We start from the raw sequence: 20,194 nt of genomic DNA, 5'->3' as shown, positions 1-20,194 counted from the left end.
GTCGAAAATTTAATTACTTGGTTGAAAATCTAACCATTATTAACAAAAATCACCGCATTAGTAGAAAATTAACTTATTTGCTAAAAATGTAGTGTGAAGTAGAAAATTAGTTTTTTCTGGTTGAAAATTCACGTATTTTGTTAAAACTTTGTCAATTTTAGTACAAAGTCATTCTGCTTTTTAGAAATTTATATTTTTAGCAGCTCAGAATTCGTCTTTTTTTATAATTTCACTAATAGAAAATTCCTTCTTTTTTCAATTGAATATTCATGTCCTAAACTAAAAAAGTAATTGATTCTTTTAGAATTGTCTACACGTACCCAAAATCTGATCATTTTTACCAATTATTTAAGTACAAGTAGCACCTTTTCTATCTAAAAACTAATATCATTTTTGGAAGATTCACAGATTTAATTAAAAATTCATAATTTTGAATTGACAATTCATATTTTTGGTCGTAAAACAATTGTTTCTTTTCAATTAAACTAATAGGAAACAAATTTTTTTCTGTGTTGTTAAATATAAATTTTTTTAACTAAAAATGTCAATGTTTTATTTAAAATTTTTCTACACTTACCGAAAGAACCTTTCATTTTTGGTCTAAAACTGATATCTTTAGTAGAAAATTTTATTGTTTGGCAGAAACTCCACATCTCTTGATTAAAAATTACTTTCTTGTTAAAAATTCAACTATTTTTTTGATTCATCTTTTTTAGTCGAAAATTGAACTGTTTCATTGAAAATTCATCCTTGATGGTAAAAAAGTAATCTTTCTTGTTTGAGATTTGACTCGCTACAGAAAAATTAATTATAAAAAACCGGGGGGGGGGGCAAATATATCCAATAACTGTTTATGTTAATTTTTAATAATTTTTTTTAGTTAACTCGTTCTGTGTGAAATATTCAAATAACTGAGTTACGCCATTGGTTGAATATTTGGGAGTGCAAGCAAAGCGAGCTGTGCTTTGTCGGTCCATAATTAACAACACTCTTAATGAATTTGTTCCGGCGAATTACGCAACCAGCTATACCGCAAATTCCATCTGGCTCTGAGTTACATCCAAAAAAAATCGCTTTTACACGTGAGGATATTTTAACAGATATAAAACTCCGACCCTGCAAAGCTAATTAAAACTAACTGCAATAATAAATTATAAAAAAAAATCCACCGAGAGACACTTACAATTTATTAGCAGGGATTTTTTTACTAAATTATAATTTATACTTTTCAGCTAGTTATAATATTTTTTTGTCAGCGTAAATTTTAACGTCAGGATTTTGAATTTAGAACATTTTTGGAATTTAATTTTAGTTCTTGTGAAAATTCAAAAAGATTTTTTAGAATTTAGATATATTTCAAATAAAAATTTCAACAAAAAAGATCAATTCTGCAAAAGAAATAGAATTCTACATAATTTATATTTCAATTAGGATAATTAAATTTTATGTTGTGAATAGTAAATATCCAAAAAAATTGATTTTTCAACAAAATATTTGACTCTCAAATTAAAAACGAATTTTCAACGAGTTAAATTTTTAACCAAAAAAGATTACATTTTTTCTAAAAAAAATTTCCAACAATAAGTGTAATAATTAATATTTTATTTAAAAAATATTATAAATTTTTATTAGAAACAGTCAAATTCCTTCAGATAAAATAAATTTTTATCAAAATAGTTAAACTTTCAACAAAAGAGATTAATTTTTGACTATTTTTTACGATAAAATTAATTTACTTTAGAAAAATCTAAATTTGCAACTAAGTGGTTAGATTTTTTAACAAAAAAAAATGAATTTTCAATCAAAATAATGAATCTTTGAACGATAGAGACGATTTTATAACAAAGCAGGTGAATCCGTAACCAAAACAGATTTATTTTGAACCAAACAGTTGCATTTTTTTTGTATCAAAAAAGTTAAAATTTGTATCCAAAGAGTTAAGTTCTAAACCTCAAAAAATGATTCTTTAACAAAATAATTGGATGTTAAATTGAAAGAATTCTTAAATTACGTAAGAAAAAATTATAATTTTAGGGTAAAAATAATTTTTAATTCGAAATAAAAATTCGCAATCAATATATATTTTTTGTTTTGTATCGTTTGAAGTCATATAAAAAAAATTCTAAAATTTCCCCGAGATACTTATTATTTTTTTTTCTTGAAGATTTCAGATATATTGAAAAAATAACGCGAAAATTTTAAAGAAAATATTTTCCTTTTACAGCGTTTAAGCAAAGTTTGGTAGAAATCCGAGTTAGTTTCGAAGATATTTTTTTTTTTTCATTCGAAACAAATTTCAAAATATTATATAGATTTTTAGAAATCGTTAAAATTTTTTAAATTTTGTTGAGATCGTCCAGATTTTTTTCATAATTTTTAGAAATCTGCATAATTAAAAAAATTCCTCTAGAATCTTTCTAAATGTACTGTTACTTTTTATAAATAAAAGATTATCAAACATTTTCACAGGATCCCAAAAACATTTTTTTCATTACTTTGAAACCTTTTAAAATCTTTAAAGAAGTGTAAAACTTTGTTTTTAAGTCTTCAAAAATCTGCAGTTTGTTTTGTTTTTTGAGATTTTTTCAGGCTAAAAATTTTTTTAAAACCATTTCAAAACTTCTAAGCATATATCAAACTTAAACGATTGTTTCTAAATTTTTCTAATCAAGAAAAATTGCAAATTTTCACCCTAAAATCTTGAAGGTTATTTTTTCGAAATTTTCAGAAATCCTTTGAAATTTTTCTAAAATTTTTTCGGATTTTTTATAATTTGTTCTTAAAATTAATTTTTCAAAATAAAATATCAGTTACAATTTTCGCAGAAGGTTTAAAATATATTTTTTATTTTATTCAACTTTTAAAAATTCTTAAAAAGCTTCTTTTTCTGAAATATTAAAAATTCCGAATTTTGTTTAAAATTTTTTGAAATCTTCTTAAGATTTAAAATAATTTCGAATCTTTCCAAAACCTCCGAAATTTTGAAATGTCTTTGAAAATAACTTCGAGTTTTCCTAAAATTATTTAAAATCCTACATAATAGAAAAAAATATCTTAAAATCTTCCTAAATATTTATCGAAATATTATAAAACCGTCAATTCTTACAATTATCGTGAACTGTAGTCCCAGTCAACATGACGGAAATTTTCTTACTGCTTATTTAGTTTAAATACAGCAAAAAGCCACTTCCTACTAAGAATGCTAAAAGTAAGTGTGGTTTATTATTAAATATTGCTTTCAATATATTTTGTAACAATCTACTTACGTTACCTTATGTGGACATTTTTATGTAAAAAATTGATTTAGGAAAAAAGGATAAACAAACTATTAAAAGATAAAAAAAACTAAAAACACCCCCTGAAAGGCTGATTTAAATTTTGTTTGATAATTTCCATAAAGTAAAAAATGTAAATCAAAAAAATTTTAAATAAGAAAAAATGCACTAAAATGTTCTCAACGTAGACAATTTTTCTAATTGTATTTAAACCTAATTTGATTTTATTGCATTCCCTTTTTTAATTGCAAACGTGCTTGTCAGGAAAATTAGAAAACATAATATTCATTTCAAAGGAGGGATGCAACAGCCAGGTGCTAGTTAAAAGGCCATTTTCATTTTAATTGGCGAACGTTTGTTTGGGTTAAGTTCCCCATGATAATTAATTTCCACGAAATTAATAGGAGAAGTTGTGGGAGCTGCTCACGCTTATTTGCAGCAAAGACAAAGACAAAATCGATATGAGTATGTAAGTATGAATTTGACTCACCCTGAAACTCCTTCCGGGCAGCACTAACGGATGTGACGATATTGGCCACGTGGCCAAGTACCGTTGCGAAAAGAAGCAGTCCAAATAGCAGCTGAGCTATCACGAATAAGTATTCTCCTTTGCTCCTTGGTCTAAAATTCAGAAACGTATGTCGGGATTTAAGCATGGTTCGAGAGCTTTTTACAGGAATTATAAAAAACTACTGAAAATCTAGGTCGGGGTGCTAAATTTTACTTATATTGACTTATATACTACTTCTGCTACTTGACATCCATTCCGCCTGCTATAAAATTTCGCACTCTAGTAAAAACCTTTCTAGAATACTTGAAATGACGTTCACCACTTGAATCAAAATTGTGCCGGACTTAAACTGACCTATACTACTTGACAACCCTTATGGCTTACTTCAAACTAATTCTACTGATTGAAAATCATTAGGGCTGACATAGCTATTCACACTACTTGAAAACCCTTCTGGATTATTTGAAATGACTTGTACCATTTGAATCCAATGATGTCTGACTTAAATGACACCTCGACCATTTGAAATTTGTTTGGCTGACTTCAAATAAGTTATAGACATTAAAAATCATTAGGACAGACAGAAAACATAAACTAATTAAAACCCGTTCTAGATTTCCTAAATTAAAGTATAAGATTTTAACAAAATAATTCCTTACTTAAACTGACTTATACTACTCGCCATTCTTGTAATTAACTCATAAGGTGGTATACACATTAAAAATAATTAGGGCTGAAAACAATTTACACACTTAGAACCCCATCTTGATGACATAAAATGCCGTATAACATTTTATCCAATGATGGCTGACTTAAAGTAACCTATACTACTTGAAATTTATGTTACTAACTTCAAAGAAGTTAGTCATTGATCAGAGAAAACCTCTTCTCTTAGACGGTTTTGGGGTCGCTGAATCCGAATCCGGGGTCTTTTTGACCTCACCAAATCAGGGTCAAGGTTAGATGAAGGTCAAAATTAAGAAAACCATTAAATCGCAGTAAAACCTTACCTCTCAGGAGTTTCTGAGGCAACTGAATCAGAATCCGGTGTCATTCAGACCTCATTAGATCAGGATAAAGGTCAAAATGAGAAAAAAGCCATCATATTGACGTGAACCACTACTTTGAGAAGTTTTTGGGGTCGTTGAATCCGAATGTGGGGTCCTTTTTACGACATGGGGTCCAGATGCAGGTCATCTCAAGATGAAAAATGAGAAAAACATGGAAACAAACTTAAAAGATCAAACTAACCCTGTATTCAAATTCAGCGACCCCAAAAGCATCTTAAAGTAGTTGTTCACGTAGATTCAACAGTTTTTTCTCATTTTTAACTTCACTTGACCTTGATTCTGACCTGATAGGGTTAATCTGACCCCGGATTCGGATTTAGCGACATTAAAAACGTGTGGGTATTGTGGTTAAGCTCAGTTTGCAAAATATTTTTTGTGTGGGGCTAAGAAATCATTAGAGCTGTCAAAAACTTCAATTAATTAAAAATCGTTCTATATTAGGCATACCCTACCTAAACCCCAATCACCAATTACCTATCCTATTTTAAATCCGTTATGGCTGACTTAAAATGAATTATACTGATTAAAAATCATTAGGGCTGATAAAATAATTCACACTGCTTCAAACCCCTTTTGAATTACTCAGTGAAGCATACAATTTGAATCCAATGATGCCTGGCTTAAACTTATTGATTCTGCTTGGAATTCGTGTGACTGACTTAAAAGGAATTATACTTTCTAAAAATCCGTAGAGCTGAGAAAACAATTTGCACTGAAAACCCTTCTGGATTACTTAAAATCATGTATGTTATTTAAATTCAATTATGTCTGTCTTTAACATACCTATACTACTTGGAATTCATGTGGCTGGATTAGAAAGTACTACACTAATTAAAAATCCTTAAAGCCGACAAAAAAGGCACACTACTTGAAAACCCTTCCAAATCATTTGAAATTATGTATAGCATTTGAATCTAATAATATACTTATATTTAAAACTGATCTATACTACTGGAAATCTTTTATGGCTGACTTCGAACGAATTCTACTGATTGAAAATAATTAGGGCTAAAAAAGCAATTAACAGTACTTGAAAACCCGTCTGGATTACTTAAAATGACTTATATCATTTAACCTTAAAGATGCATCACTCAAACTCAACTATACCACTTGAAATTCATTTGGCTGACTTCAAATAATTTATAGACATTGAAAATCATTAGAGCTGACGAAAAGCGTAAAGTGCTCAAAAATCCTTCTGGATTATTTAAATTACGTAAACTATTTGAATCTAATAATATCTGACGTAAATTGACATATACAAATTGGAACCCGTATGGCTGACGTAAAAGAATTTTAACTTATTGAAAATCATTTCGGCTGAAAAAAGCATAATCTTCTGGATTATTTAAAACCACATTTAGCATTTTAATCAAATAATACCTGACTAAACCTGACCTATATTGCTTAAAATCTGTTATGGCTGACTTGAAAATAATTTTAGTGATTGAAAATCATCAGGGGTAAAAAAAGTTTAAAACGCTTAAAAATCGTTATTCATTATTGAAAATGGCGTATCTCACTTAAATCCAACAATATCTGACTTATACTGACCTATATGACCTATTTGACCTACTTGAAATCCGCATGGCTGACTTATAAAGGAATTTTGCTTATTGAAAATAATTAGGAATGTCAAAAATTGTAAAACACTTAAAAATCCTTCTGTAGTATTTAAAATTACGTATACCATATTAATTAAATAATATGTAGCTTTAACTGACTTATACACGGAGAAAACGATATCGCGATAATTACAATATATACCGTAATTCCTGCGCTATAAATCGTAATTGTCACATTATGATAGCGTAAAATCATTATATCGTAGATTGCAAGATTTTAATTATATTATTATTTTATTATATTATATATACGAGGGTTCTAGTAGTGTCCAAGCGATGTTAGTGCATTATAATATCCTACAGCTTTTTATAAAAAGCTCCGGAACCCTCTTGTACATTATCATATTGCGCTTTATTTCAATAAAGAGCTTTTGCGATATCATTTTTATACGATATCTTTTTCTCTGTGTACTATTTGAATCTAATAATATCTGACCTAAATTGACATATCCTACTTAAAACCCGTATGGCTGACGTGAAAGAATTTTTACTCATTGAAAATAATTTTGACTATGAAAAGCGTAAGCTACTCAAAAATCTTTCTGGATTATTTAAAACCACTTTTACCATCTGAATCAAATAATATCTTAATTAAACTGACCTACTCTGCTCGAAATCCGCCATGACTGACTTGAACAGAATTTTACTAATTGAAAAGCATTAGAGATTAACAATGGGGTTTAAGTAGGATCAACTCGTTTTTTTGAAAAAAATGAAAAATAATTGATTGTTATTAAGGTTTTGTAAAATGAAGTTTAGTCGCCTTTTGAAGAAATGTCCAAGGAATAATTTCCATGAACTTACTTTTTATTTCAACCCCACAATTTCATTTTATTGTTCCTAGAAAATATAAAAAAATACAAAATAGCTGTTATATGTAAAATTCATATTTAAAACGGTATTTTTTCGAATTTCTTCAACATGAATTATTTTTATTTGATAAAAAAACAGGTTTCTAAGTACATTGAAAATAATTTTAAGTTGTTTGAACAATTGCTTCACCTTGTGAATCATAAAAAGTTATTCTTTATTAGCATAAATGATCCAGTTGATAAATTTTAAAAGCCAAATTTTTTATAACATATTTCGTCATGATTTAAACAGTTTTTACTTTGTAAAAGAATTTCTTTTCCTCTAAATCGTGAAACGTTCTTAATAATACAATGAACTAATGTTGACCGTAATCTATTTTTTCAACGATATTCCGCAATTATTCGAACAATTTTTCTTTATCAAAAAAATATTTTTCGTTTCAAATCTTAAAAAGTTGCTACTTTTTAAAATATTAAAGCATTTATTGAATTCTCAGAGTTATATTTTTGGTCCAAGACAGTTTGCAATTATTCAAATAATATTCATTTGTTCAAAAAAACTTTTTTTTCATTAATGTCTATAGGAAAGGTGGTGAGATATCTAAGTTTTTTCAGTCTCTTACACTATGTCGATAATTATTCAATATTTCCATATCTCAGAAATCAAAGTGCATTTTTTTAAACAATAGTAATTTTTTAAATCATTTTCTTATTCGCGTTATGAAAACTTACTTTTTAGATAAATTTCCTTCTGATACGAAAATACTAAGACATTCGAAAAAACTAAAATTGCCTATATCTTTCCCGTGGAAAGGTGTAAGTGGTTTTATTGGTTTAAATAATTTCAAAATGTCTTGCATAAAAAATATTACTTATCATTCATTAAATACTACATTAATTTCAAAAAATAAAAATCATTCACAATTTACAGAAAAGAAAAGTTGCTTAAAAAATGAAAATTGTCTTTTGCAAATTTAACTTCTTGCAGGGTAAAAGTTTTCAATTTTTCGCTTCGTTTAATTTCAACTTTATTTTGTTTTTCTAACCTTGTATATTGTCTTTTTCTATTCTTATTAGTTGGGAAGGGTTTCTAATCTGAAGTGTTGTCAAAACATAAAATTAATTAACAGCATCATTTTGTATTATATAATATGTTTTCTTTTGTAAAACTTCAATTTAAATTTCTGTTATTTTACTTTACAAAAGGAATGCTATAATTTGAAATGTTAAATTAACTGATTAAAATTTGTTTAATGATTACAATTCTTCTGAAATAAAAGTTAATACCTAAAATTATTTAGTTTCACAAGGCGTAATTTTTTACTTATTGAGTTTAAAAATTTTAACATTCAAACAATTTTTCGAAATTATTGAATTTGTAGAGCTTTTACATTTGAATTATTTATCTTTGTTGTAATTTAATATTTAATACTCTAGGCTGTGATTGATTAAAATGAGTCACATTGAAATGAGTCACACTACTTCTTATAAATTACTGCTAATTTGAAATGACCCTGTATTATTTTCCACCAGTTACAGCTCACTTGAACTAAATCATACTACTTGAAGACAATTAAGGCCACCTTAAAATGGAATTAACTATCCATGGATGACTTAAACTACTTATGTCTCACTTAAATTGACCTGTACTACTTAAATGCCGTTATGGCTGATTTAATATGAGTTTTACTACTTGACGTAAATTACCCAATGAAATAATTCAGATAAAAAATTTTATTAATGGGTTTAATTGTCAATTACATTACCTTGGAAGATCACCAATTGTTGTGAGTGCTAGTGTGCACCAATAGTAACTCTGCAGGTACTGGTCGACTACGTCTGCCGATTTCGTCTCCTTATAAACCCAATTCTTGCTCCCAAAACCATTGTTTTTATAAATAATATGATAGAGGCACCCGTTCCAGTGAAAGATCACCAGTAAGTAATGGATCAATGATGTGGAGCGGAATAAATTTGGATAATTTGTGTGTCGCTCAGTTCTGTCCATGAACGCCCAGAACCTGTATTTTTAATAAACAAATACCAAAATTTTGTCAGATTGACTAATATTGCTTTTGAATAATATTACTTTTGTCTAATCTTAAGTGATTGTCTAATCTTAAGTGATTTCCCTCGTCTTTATTTCAATTTTATTTTATTTTATTTTTATCGTCAAATTATTTCCGGCCCTCAGGCTAGTTCCTTCGTTACACATCACATATGTCGCATTTGGAATTTCTTTAGTCTTAATTTAAGAAAGATGCATTTTTTTAATATAAAAAATTCCATTTTAAAGCAATTTCTACCCTTGTATTTTATTTTTGGGAAACAATCTCTTACTTTAGATACGGCAATATTTGTTTTCCTCGAGAGGAAAGTAACAATATCTTTCTTGATTTCGAACTGCAGAAATTTGACGTGTACAACCTTTTTCAAATTTGCAATTAACTAAATTTTTAAGAAAAAAAAAGTTTTTTGCACATTTCCCAGACATAACTGTCTTGAAAATTTTTGATTTTTTATGATTGCCCACCATAAAAATCAATGTGTACCAAAAATTCGGCACAATGTTTTGTTGCCATAGAGCAATCTTTCTGAATTCTTAAATTGAAACAACGAACAAAGGATTTTTTACTTTGTGTGAATTTTCGGTAAAAAAAAAACATTTATCAATGAAATGAACAAATATTCAACGAAATAGTTATATTTTCACCCAAAAACAAGAATTTTAAAATAAACTTATTAATTTTTAACAAAAAATTTGGTATTTTTAACCACAAAAATGGAATTTTCCATCAAAAGAGATATATTTTCAACTCAAAAAGATGAATTTCCAGTCCAAAAAGACAAATAGTCAAGTTTTTATTGATTTTGTACATTATTTTGTTCTTGTGTTGTACATAAGTATAATGACAAAAAAGTAGCCGGAAAATTTTGACGAAACTTTATTTTACAGGATCTTACAAAGGGCTAGAAAAAATTTGACTCAATTTAAAAAATATTTAGAACTCATTCCTAACATTTTTGAAAATCTGAAGTAATTAAAAATTTGCCTTCAAATTTTCTTAATTCTTTTGATATTTTTGGATGTCCTTTGTAATGTTTGGATGTCTTTTTAAATTCTCTTAAAAAGTTATTTTTTAAAAAAAATCATTCAATTTTTTTTTTAGAAATTTTAATTTTTAACAAAATTGAGCAATTTTCTATCGAAGATATGAGTTTTCAACTAGAATGTTAAATCTTTAATCAATCAAAAATATATGTTTTTCACAACAAAAAATATAAATTCTAAACGAAAAACTGTTTAATATTTTAAATTAAAAAAATACAGTTGAATTTTGAACAACAAAACTGTTTTCCAGCCCACAAAGAAGAATAATATTTCAATTCAATTGCAATTTAAAGGGGAAAATAATTGTAAGTACAAAATAAAATTTTGGATAACTATTTCTCAAGTTTATTAGTTCATTTGTTTTTAAGATTATATAAATTTATTTTTCTGAGGTAGTATAAAAAATCAAAAAGATTTTTACCGAAAAAATTAAAAATAATTTTCAAATGTCTAAGCCGTCTAAATATCTTTTTGAATGATTCAATTCCTTTTAATTTTTAAAATAAGACAAATTGCTTAAAAATTGTTTAAAGTTAAAAAAAAATCTTTTTAAATGTTCTCTGACTGTTAATTTTTCTAAATGAAAAAAACTATGTTTAAAATTATTTTTTAATATTTTCAAAACTTCTGAATATCTCCTAAAATTACTCCAATTTATTCTTGAATTTTCTAATCTTACAAATTAAACGTAAAAAATCAAGTTTATTTTCAAATGGTTAATTGCACATTTTTTAATAAAATTGGCATATGCAGAACCAATAATTTCTTGTGTTAAATTTAAGAAACATGGATTTTTTATTATAAAACGAATGCACTTATTAAAGCATTTCCAAATCCTAAATTTCATCTTTTTTTAAACGACTTATTAGCTTTAAAAATTACGAAAATTTTTATTTACTTCACAAACAAATAATTACATGTTTCTTTATTCTCAAATTGAGAAATTCATGTACATTTTTTTTCTTAATTTTCAATTAACTGTATTTAAAAAAAAACTTTAATTTGAATTTTTGATTAGATTTGATTTTAAGTTTATTTTTTTTTAATTGTACATCACAAAAAAACCTTACAAAAAAGTGGCGCGTTACATTGCGATAATTTCGAAATTATGGATTTCGCATAATTTAGTGGTCCTTATTCATTCTATATCTAATTTTCTAATAAAAAAATACTTACCGGTAAATTTTAACGAGCCTAAAACTTCGGAGAATACTGTTAAATCCTATAGATAAGTATAAACAGTCGAGAGGCAACAGGCACAGGCAGTCTATGTAAAACGTAGTACTGTTCATATAATGGGTTCTCAATTTTGTGGCGTCTGTTTGTAGAACACCATCCTCGAGATAACCCGTACGAAAGTGAAAGACTATGTCCACCAAATACAGAAAATCCGACAAGTAATCGAGGCAGAACCACACTAATAAAGTTTCACCTGAAAAAAACGGAAAAAAATTATGAAACATCGAATTTTCATTCTTTATTCTATTATTTCTACTCAAAATAAACTGTTTTGATATTTTAACTTTTTTTCTTGTACGATTTTATCTTTCTCGCATTTAAAACTCCATAAAACTGCAAAATATAATATTTAAATTTGAATTTCGCGCCACAATTGTGTCAGATTTAAAGGTTATGTTTGGAACTCGTATACGAATTTCTGGCGTGAAATTTAAACTTAAATAGGATAGTTATCCTTTTTAATAAATATCTATATTCGAATGTTCTTGGATTTATTCTTATTTTTTAAAAGTACTTTTTCTTAATTAAATTTAAAATCTAAAGATCTAAAAATGATTTAAGACATTGGGGGGGGGGGGGTAATCAAGTCTTACTCTTTTTGAGGGGAAAGGGGGATCGGAAAATATTACATTAGAGAAAGTTTTACTAGCGAAAAGAAGCGAAAAGAATTAATAAATTTAAAATATATAAATTTATAAAAGCACAATTTTCAACTAGAAACACAATTTTTTAAGGAAAAATGGAATAGTTAAATTAATGCTATTAAATTTACAACCCAAAAGATGATTTTTCATCAAAAGAAGAATACTTTCTTTTAAAAAATAATTATTTTCAACAAATTAAATAAATTTGTAACAACCAAACTTGTTTTTAAATAAAATAGTTTAATTTTTATTATACAAAAATTAATATATAACTAAAATGATACATCTTCAATGAAAAAAAAATTTTAACGAAGCAGTTAAATTTAAAAAAAAAAGAATTTCCAACAAGAAGGAATTGGTTTAAAATAAAAAGTTAATTTTATACAAAAAACACGAATTTTTACCAAAATAAATGCATTTTCAAACATCAAACTTAATACTTGGATTTTAAGATGAAGATTTTAATTTTGAAAAATCAGTAAACGAACTTTTAAAAAATTGTTGAATTCGCCAACAAAGAAATTAAATTTCAAACAAAAAGACAAAATTTCAACACAATAAACGGATTTTCTTTATCAAAATTTGAATTTTTAACTAAAGAAAATGTTAGCTCAAATGCAATAGGAAAACTCAAAGTTTCAAAAATAATAAATTTCAACAAGATAGTTAAATTTTCAATCAAAGGTGCATTTGCGACCAAGAAAATCAATTTTCTGCTAACCATTTTTAGCTAAACTTTAACCATAGAAATTACTTTCCAGCTAAATAAATTTAACATCAGATAAAAAAATGTATTCTTAATCAAATATGTAAATTTTCAGCTAAACAACTAAACATTTAAAAAAAGAATATTTGAATAAACACTTAAGATAATTAATTTTTAGCTGGAATAATTCAGTTTAAATATGAATTCTTTACAAAACGGTAGAAAATTGATCACCAAGTATAAAAAAGATGACACTGACAAAATAGTTGAATTTTTATGAGAAAAATTAAATCTTCAATAAAATAGTTTAAAGTTTTACTAAATGATTTAATTTTTAACCGGACAGTATAATTTTATATTACATAGATAGATTTTTCAACAAAAAGATTGATTTTCTCATAAAAAAATTTTATTGAACAAAATACAAGAATTTTCTACGAAATAGTTAAATTGTCGCAAGTCGCAAAAGTAATTAATTTGTTTGCCAAATAATAAAATTTTTAACCAAAAAAGACAAATTCTCAATCAAAAATATAATAGTAGACTAAAAAATAATAGTTCATATAAAGAATAAAGTCCATTTTCAACACTTTAAAAATATTAGGTTTGAGAACTGGAAATTTTGATTGAAAAGTAGGGTAAATCTTCAGCTACAAATTTTTGGATTTCGAACTAATCTGTAAATTCGGAACTAATTTCATTTTAGACTCCGGTAATTTTTAGATGACTTCTATCCTAACTAAAAATAACTTCACCATCAAAATAAATTATTTAAAATTATATACAGGTTTCCTTTGAACAAAAGAAACATTTCTGTAAACCGAAATAATTTCCTTGAATTAAAAAATTTTCTTTCAATCAAAAAAACTTTTCCTTGACTGAGAGCAATTGAAAAACTAATTTTCAGGCCATTATTTTTATAGCACATCTCAAGTTACTAAATATGACAGCGTAATTTATTATTTCAATTACTTTTTAATTTATATCAAATTATTTAAGTATCCAAATCTAAAGAATTTATAATTCTCTCTTAACACTATCACACAGTGAAAATGAAACTCCTGGTTTAATTATATATTTAATTTATAAATAGAGACCTGCAGAGTGTACTGACAAGTTACTCTGCATCTATTTTCATAAAATATTGCTTCATACAGGAAATTTGAATCCAACAAACGGAGAGTTTATAATAAAAAAATTATTATTTTCTTATAGTAGAAAATGCTTTTCCCATTTTTATGGAATTTTCTTCATGTTTGTATGCTCTTTGTAAGCTTTAAAAGCTAAACACATTTTAAAAGCCATCTCTGGCAAAAATCTCATTGCGAGCTATTCATGACTGAAGATAATTTTAACAAAAAAGGCTTTGTGATAGAATTAATAAGTTCGAATCCTACTTTTGTGTTTATAAATTCTGCTATAATTACCGTAACATTTTAAGGCTCGGTTAATTTCCCATTTTTTTCTCGTTCGTAGAATTTTATCACGGTCATTAACTTTGGAAAACTTGAACGTATAAAACTTAAAATTTGTTCCATTGAAATATCAAAAATAAACTGCAAATTGAAGCATTTAAACTAAAAACCTTTTTAATTTTATACTTTTAAAATATAAGCTGAAATTATTTTTAATTTAATAAACTTTAATTCGAAGGACCTATAATTTACAAATATAAAATCTAATGCCTAAAATAATAAATCATAAAAACAAATTGGCTTCCTCCAATTAAGGAAAGAAAAAAATTTTCTAATTAATTGTGATTTAAAATAATAATTTTTTCTATGTAATTACCATTCAAAATTGTAGAATTCAAAAAGCTTTGAATTTTAAAAATTCAATTCAGTTTTAAATTTAAAATTTTCTTATTTTCAATCAGTTCAAACTGCGAATTAATTTTAGTTCAAAAGTTTTGAATTACAAACTAATCAATTTTAATCACTTTAATTGAAAATAACTTAATTTAAAATACTTTGGATTGTAAATGACTTAATTTTTAAAATTCTAATTTAGAATATTAAATTTTTTATGGGAAATGATACAATTTTATATCCGTGCTAATGAATTTATATATAATCAAAAATTTTCAAATCAAATTTATGCACACGAAATATTCTATAGTAGAAAACCCCGGAAAAAAATTTTTTGAGATACAAAATACCAAAAGTTTACGATTTTACTGAATTTGAAGATTCTAGATAATAGAAAATTCTTAAAATAAAGTTCCGCAATCATTAAATATCTAAAAAGTTTCTTGTATTTTTAAAATGATCAATCACTTTTCGAAGAGAGCACTGATTTTTAGTACCACTCGGCCAGCCGTTTTTTTTAATTTCGCTAGTGGTATTTTCTCTTCAGAGAGACAAATATGTATCGTAGGGGTCATTCAACGCGGATTTTTTGAAAGCTTTGAACGCATTTTGGAAATATTTTCTCCCTTTTCTCTCCAAACCATTAATCTTGTTTCAGAGCTAGCAGAGATTTTTTGTAGCGCTGGGCCAGCTTTTTTGTTTTAAACTTCTCACATGGTAAATTCTCTTCAAAAAGTCAAAAATATCTCTATTTAGTGTCATTTAACACGGAATTTTATAACCTTTTCAAATTAAAAAAAAAATTTTTTGTTAGTTTTTTACAATTAATCACGTCTGAAATAGAACGTTGATTTTTAGTGCTGCTCGGCGAGACATTTTTTTAAGCTTCGCACACGATATTTTATCGTCCAAAATATATCTATTTAAGGTCATTCAACGCAGAACTTTGGAAGCTTTTTAAATTAAGAAAAAAAATATTTGTTATGTTTATACAATGAATAACGTTTAAAATAGAACATTGTTTTTTCTTACCGCTCGGCCAGTCATTTTTTTAACTTCTCACAAGGTACATTCTCATCAAAAACTCAAAAATATCTTTATTTGGTGTTATTCGACACTGAATTTTACAAGCGTTTCAAAAGCTTTTTAAAAAAAGCTTCTTGCTTTTTTTTAACGAATAATCACGTTTAAGATAAAGCCGTTATTTTTAGTACCTTTCGGCCTGCCATTTTTGATAACTTCTCACAACGTACATATATTCTTATCAAAAAGTAAATCTATCCCTATTTCGGGTCATTCGACACGAAATTTCATAAGCTTTCTAAAAGTTTTTTAAACAAAGTTTCTTCCTCAGTTTTTAAAGATTAATCAAATTTCACAAGGTATATTTTTATCAAAAAATATAATTATCTCTTTTTGGGGCCATTCGACGCGGAATTTCACAAGCTTTGTGAAAGTTTTTCATAGAAAGTTTCTTTCTCATTTTTGCACGATTAATCAGATTTAAAATAAAGAAGCGATTTTTAGTACTGCTCGGAAAGCTACTTTGTTAAAACCATTTCACGTGGTATATATTCTCTTCCACTTATAAAAAAAATCTTTGTCAGGGGTCATTTGACGCGGAGTTTCATAGATTTTCTAAAAGTTTCTCAACAAATTAATTTGCTTGTATTGTTATTTATAACAAGTTTTGGAAAAGAGCTCAAGGCAAATTTTTAAATAAATACTTCACAATGTCCATTGTTTGTGTAACAATATTTTTTGGGTTTAATTTTATTCCCTCTCACTTTAGGTAAAAGTTGCAAATATTACTTAATTTTAATTATGTAGGGCTTATTTTATTCCTTAAAAGATCATATGCAAATCTCTTTGATACGTTTTTATTAAAAACATTTTATTTAGGAATTATAAAATCGTTCTTTTTGTAAATAAAATTTTAAAATAAAAACGTACCAATAAGATTCGCATAGAATCTTTTAAAGAATGAAATAAGGAATATCCTGAAGCGAAAAAGAAACCATTAAACTCTAAATAGTTGCTCTCAAATGAAGAAAACCCGAAATATTTTTTTCTAAAGCTCACCTCGAGTCCTTTTCCAAAATCAGTTATAATTAATATTAGCATATTGTCCTTAATTTTATAAATAATTTTTAACAAGTTTAATTTGTTGAACTTAAAATTAAAATGTCTGATGAAAAATCCAAAACTTGATGAATAAGAAAGCTGAAAAATTAGTATAAACTTAAACTCCACGATCCTAGAACTGATTTTTTAGTCTTGGAAGTACTTTTGATAGTCATTTTGTAAAATTGTTAGTTTATAAGGAAGAAAAAGACTTATTTAAGATATTTAATGAAATCTGTTGAAATATTAAATATTTTTATATTAGATACAAATTATTTAAAAAGAAAAGACTGGTAAACACATATTAAGATGGATAAGAAATTTTTATATAAAATTAATTATTTTCTTTTAAAATTTTTTAATTAATTTCTTGTCACGCCGACAGCATATGTATGCTTAATACTTAACTTTCACTAAAAAAGTATATGTGCATAACAAAAAGTTTCATTTTATAACTTAGGTATTATTTTATCAATTTTACCGAACCGTGTTTCTCAAAAGTTTATTAAGACACATAATTTTTTTTTTTAATATTTCAAAATCTTAAATGAATTTAAATAAATAAAATAAATATTATATTATATCATATATGTTATATAATACAATAAAAAATATTATAAAATTTAGACTATTTTATTTTCGTATACTTAAAAATTACACAAATAATTATGTTACATTGCGCATAAATAATAACTTGTTGTAATTATTAGGAATGGATTGGGATTTACATCGAAAAGCAGTAAAATTTAAGAATTTTCGCAGATTTTGTTAATTCAAAAGATTGAAAAATCTTGAAGATTATTATCTTTTACCCAGAACTATGAAAGAATTATTTTTTCAATAAATTTCAGAAAATTCATAATTTGTTGATGAATTTTATGATTTTTTCAAACAAATTTAATGAACAAATGCATTATTCGGGCATCGGTTGACGAAAAATTAGTTTTTTTTGTATGTCAGTCCTTTTAATTGAGAACTTCAATTTAATTTATAACATTCACAATTAGTTCATGAATTTATGATTTAAAAAAGTTTTAATCAATAAATGAATTATTTGGGCATTTATCGACGAAAAACTCGTTTTTGCCGATATCAGTCCTTTTAATTTGGAACTTTACGATAATTTCAGTAACATTCATAATTAGTTGAAAAAAAACGAATTTTTATGACGACTAATGCCTGAATAATGCATTTGTTTATTAAATTAGTTTATAATATTAAGAAGGATAGGTTTAAGAAAATTTTCGTCTTACTAAAATATTGTTTTCATTTAAATTTCTTACAATATAACTTAAAAAAAACGTTAAATTATTGAAAATTATAGAAAACATATTTTCAATAAATAATTTTGTTATAATAAATTTTTTTAATTAAATCATGATGAATATCATTATATAATATAAATATATGAAACTTCGGCGATTACAACAATTTTACTATTATTGACGAGCACCGGAAACGTGAAATAGAAAAAATGGCCATTTTTTTCGTTATATTTAGACATAAAAAAAATTGAGAAAATAAAAAAAATCAGTTTTGACGATTTTCTTTGAAATTTTTCGATATCGATACGGTGGCGTATCGATATGTATCGATACTTTTCCTATCCCTAGAGATCCTCTGAGTACAGTTCTGCCACAACTTCCCACTGTTTTGATTGGCTACGTTTAAACCGGAACCAGAAGTTATGAAAAGCGCGCAATTTTCAAACCAAATTTTACAAAAAATTTACAATTGTAAAGTATACAGTAAGGAAGAGGATAACATAAAATATAAACATATCAAAACTTGATGAAATATATAAGAATAGAAATATTTAGAAAATTCAGTTATTTAAATTAAAATTCGTCTGTTTTAGAAGAAAATTAATCTTGTTAGTTGAAAATTTAACTATTTTGTTAAAAGTTTTTTTTCAGGTTAAAATGATGTTTTCAATTTAAAATTTTCAAGAAACGTTGTTCTTCGTTTGATTAAAAACTAATGTTCTTGAATATAACTTTCATAATTCGACATTTGGTTAAAAAGTGATCTTTTTAGTTGTAAATTCAATTATTTGGTTAAAAATGAATGTATTTTGTCCAAAATACAAAAAAGCGTCTTTTATGGTGAAACATTAATATTCCTGATTAGAAATTCATATATTTCGTTGAAAATTCAACTATTTTGTTGAGAAATTTTGGTTTTATGGTCAAAAATAATCTCCATAACTAAAAATGAGCATGTTCCATTTTTGTTTAAAAGTGAATGCTTTTTAGTTAAAAATTCAACTATTTGGTTAAAAATGCATCTATTTTGTCAAAACATAATGTTTATGGTTGAAACTTGATCTTTTTGCTTGAAAATTCGTCTTTTTTGTTAGAAAATTAATCTTCTTAATCTATTTGTGTTTCGGTGTAAAAGTGATATTTTTTAGATAATAAGTTAACAATCTGATTGAAAATTAATGTATTTTCTCAAATGTTTATTTTTTTTTGTAGAAAATTAATGTTCGTTTTGAAAAATTTATCTTTTCACTTAAAACTTCAATATTATGGTTAAAAATTCATTTTTTTCGGTGAAGGATTAATCATTTTCGTTAAATATTTATTTTTTTGACTCAAAATTTGTTTACCTTCTTGAAATTTCGTTTTTTAGATAGAAAAATAATCTTCTTCATCGAAAATTCAACTATTTGGTTGAAAATTCAGATTTTGAGGTAAAGATTTATAATTTTCATTGCGAATGTCTTTAATTTTTTTTTGCAGGAAATTTATCTTTGTAGTTGAAAATTCATATATTTTGTTAGAGTTGTATCTTTTTTTGTAAAAAGTTTTTCTTTTTTGTTAGAAGTTCAGCCAATTTGTTACAAATTAATTTTTTTTGTAGACAAAATTCATAATTTTAGTTTAAATTCATCTTTTTTGTTGATAAATCATCTACATACTGAGTTAAAAATTCATCTTCTTTTCTTCAAGATTTAGTATATTTTTTTTCTAATTTATATTTTTAAGTTTAAAATTGAACTATTTCGTTTAAAATTCGTCATTATCGGTTAAAAATTAATTTTTTTACTAGAGAAATGTACTGTTTCACCTTTGGTTTAAAATACAAAATTTACCTTATTTTTAGATGAATATTTGACTTTCTTGGTAGAAAATTAATATTTTTGGTTGAAGATTTATCAATTTAATAGAAAATTATTTTTTTAATTGAAAATTAATTTTCTGAAATAAAAATACAAATATTTCATTTTTAGTTGAAAACGTATTTTTTTCTGTTAAAAAAATCA

General features: G+C 25.6%; 1 protein-coding gene across 1 annotated transcript in view; it reads right to left on the bottom strand.

The window, feature by feature from the left end:
* The window catches only part of LOC117180300 (cyclic nucleotide-gated cation channel alpha-3-like), a 375,315-nt gene that overhangs the window by 336,685 nt on the left and 18,436 nt on the right, over positions 1-20,194 (bottom strand). The window contains exons 4-6 of the mRNA XM_033372719.1: positions 11,582-11,837; positions 9,060-9,314; positions 3,766-3,896 (exon numbers count right to left, since the gene is read on the bottom strand). Coding sequence (XP_033228610.1) covers positions 3,766-3,896; positions 9,060-9,314; positions 11,582-11,837 — 642 coding nt within the window. The remainder of the gene's footprint in view (positions 1-3,765; positions 3,897-9,059; positions 9,315-11,581; positions 11,838-20,194) is intronic.

The sequence above is a fragment of the Belonocnema kinseyi genome, chromosome 9 (genome assembly GCF_010883055.1).
Source record: "Belonocnema kinseyi isolate 2016_QV_RU_SX_M_011 chromosome 9, B_treatae_v1, whole genome shotgun sequence".
Taxonomy (NCBI): Eukaryota; Metazoa; Arthropoda; class Insecta; order Hymenoptera; family Cynipidae; genus Belonocnema; species Belonocnema kinseyi.
The sequence above is the reverse complement of the archived record's forward strand: the minus strand, read 5'-3'. Positions and strand labels throughout refer to the sequence as shown.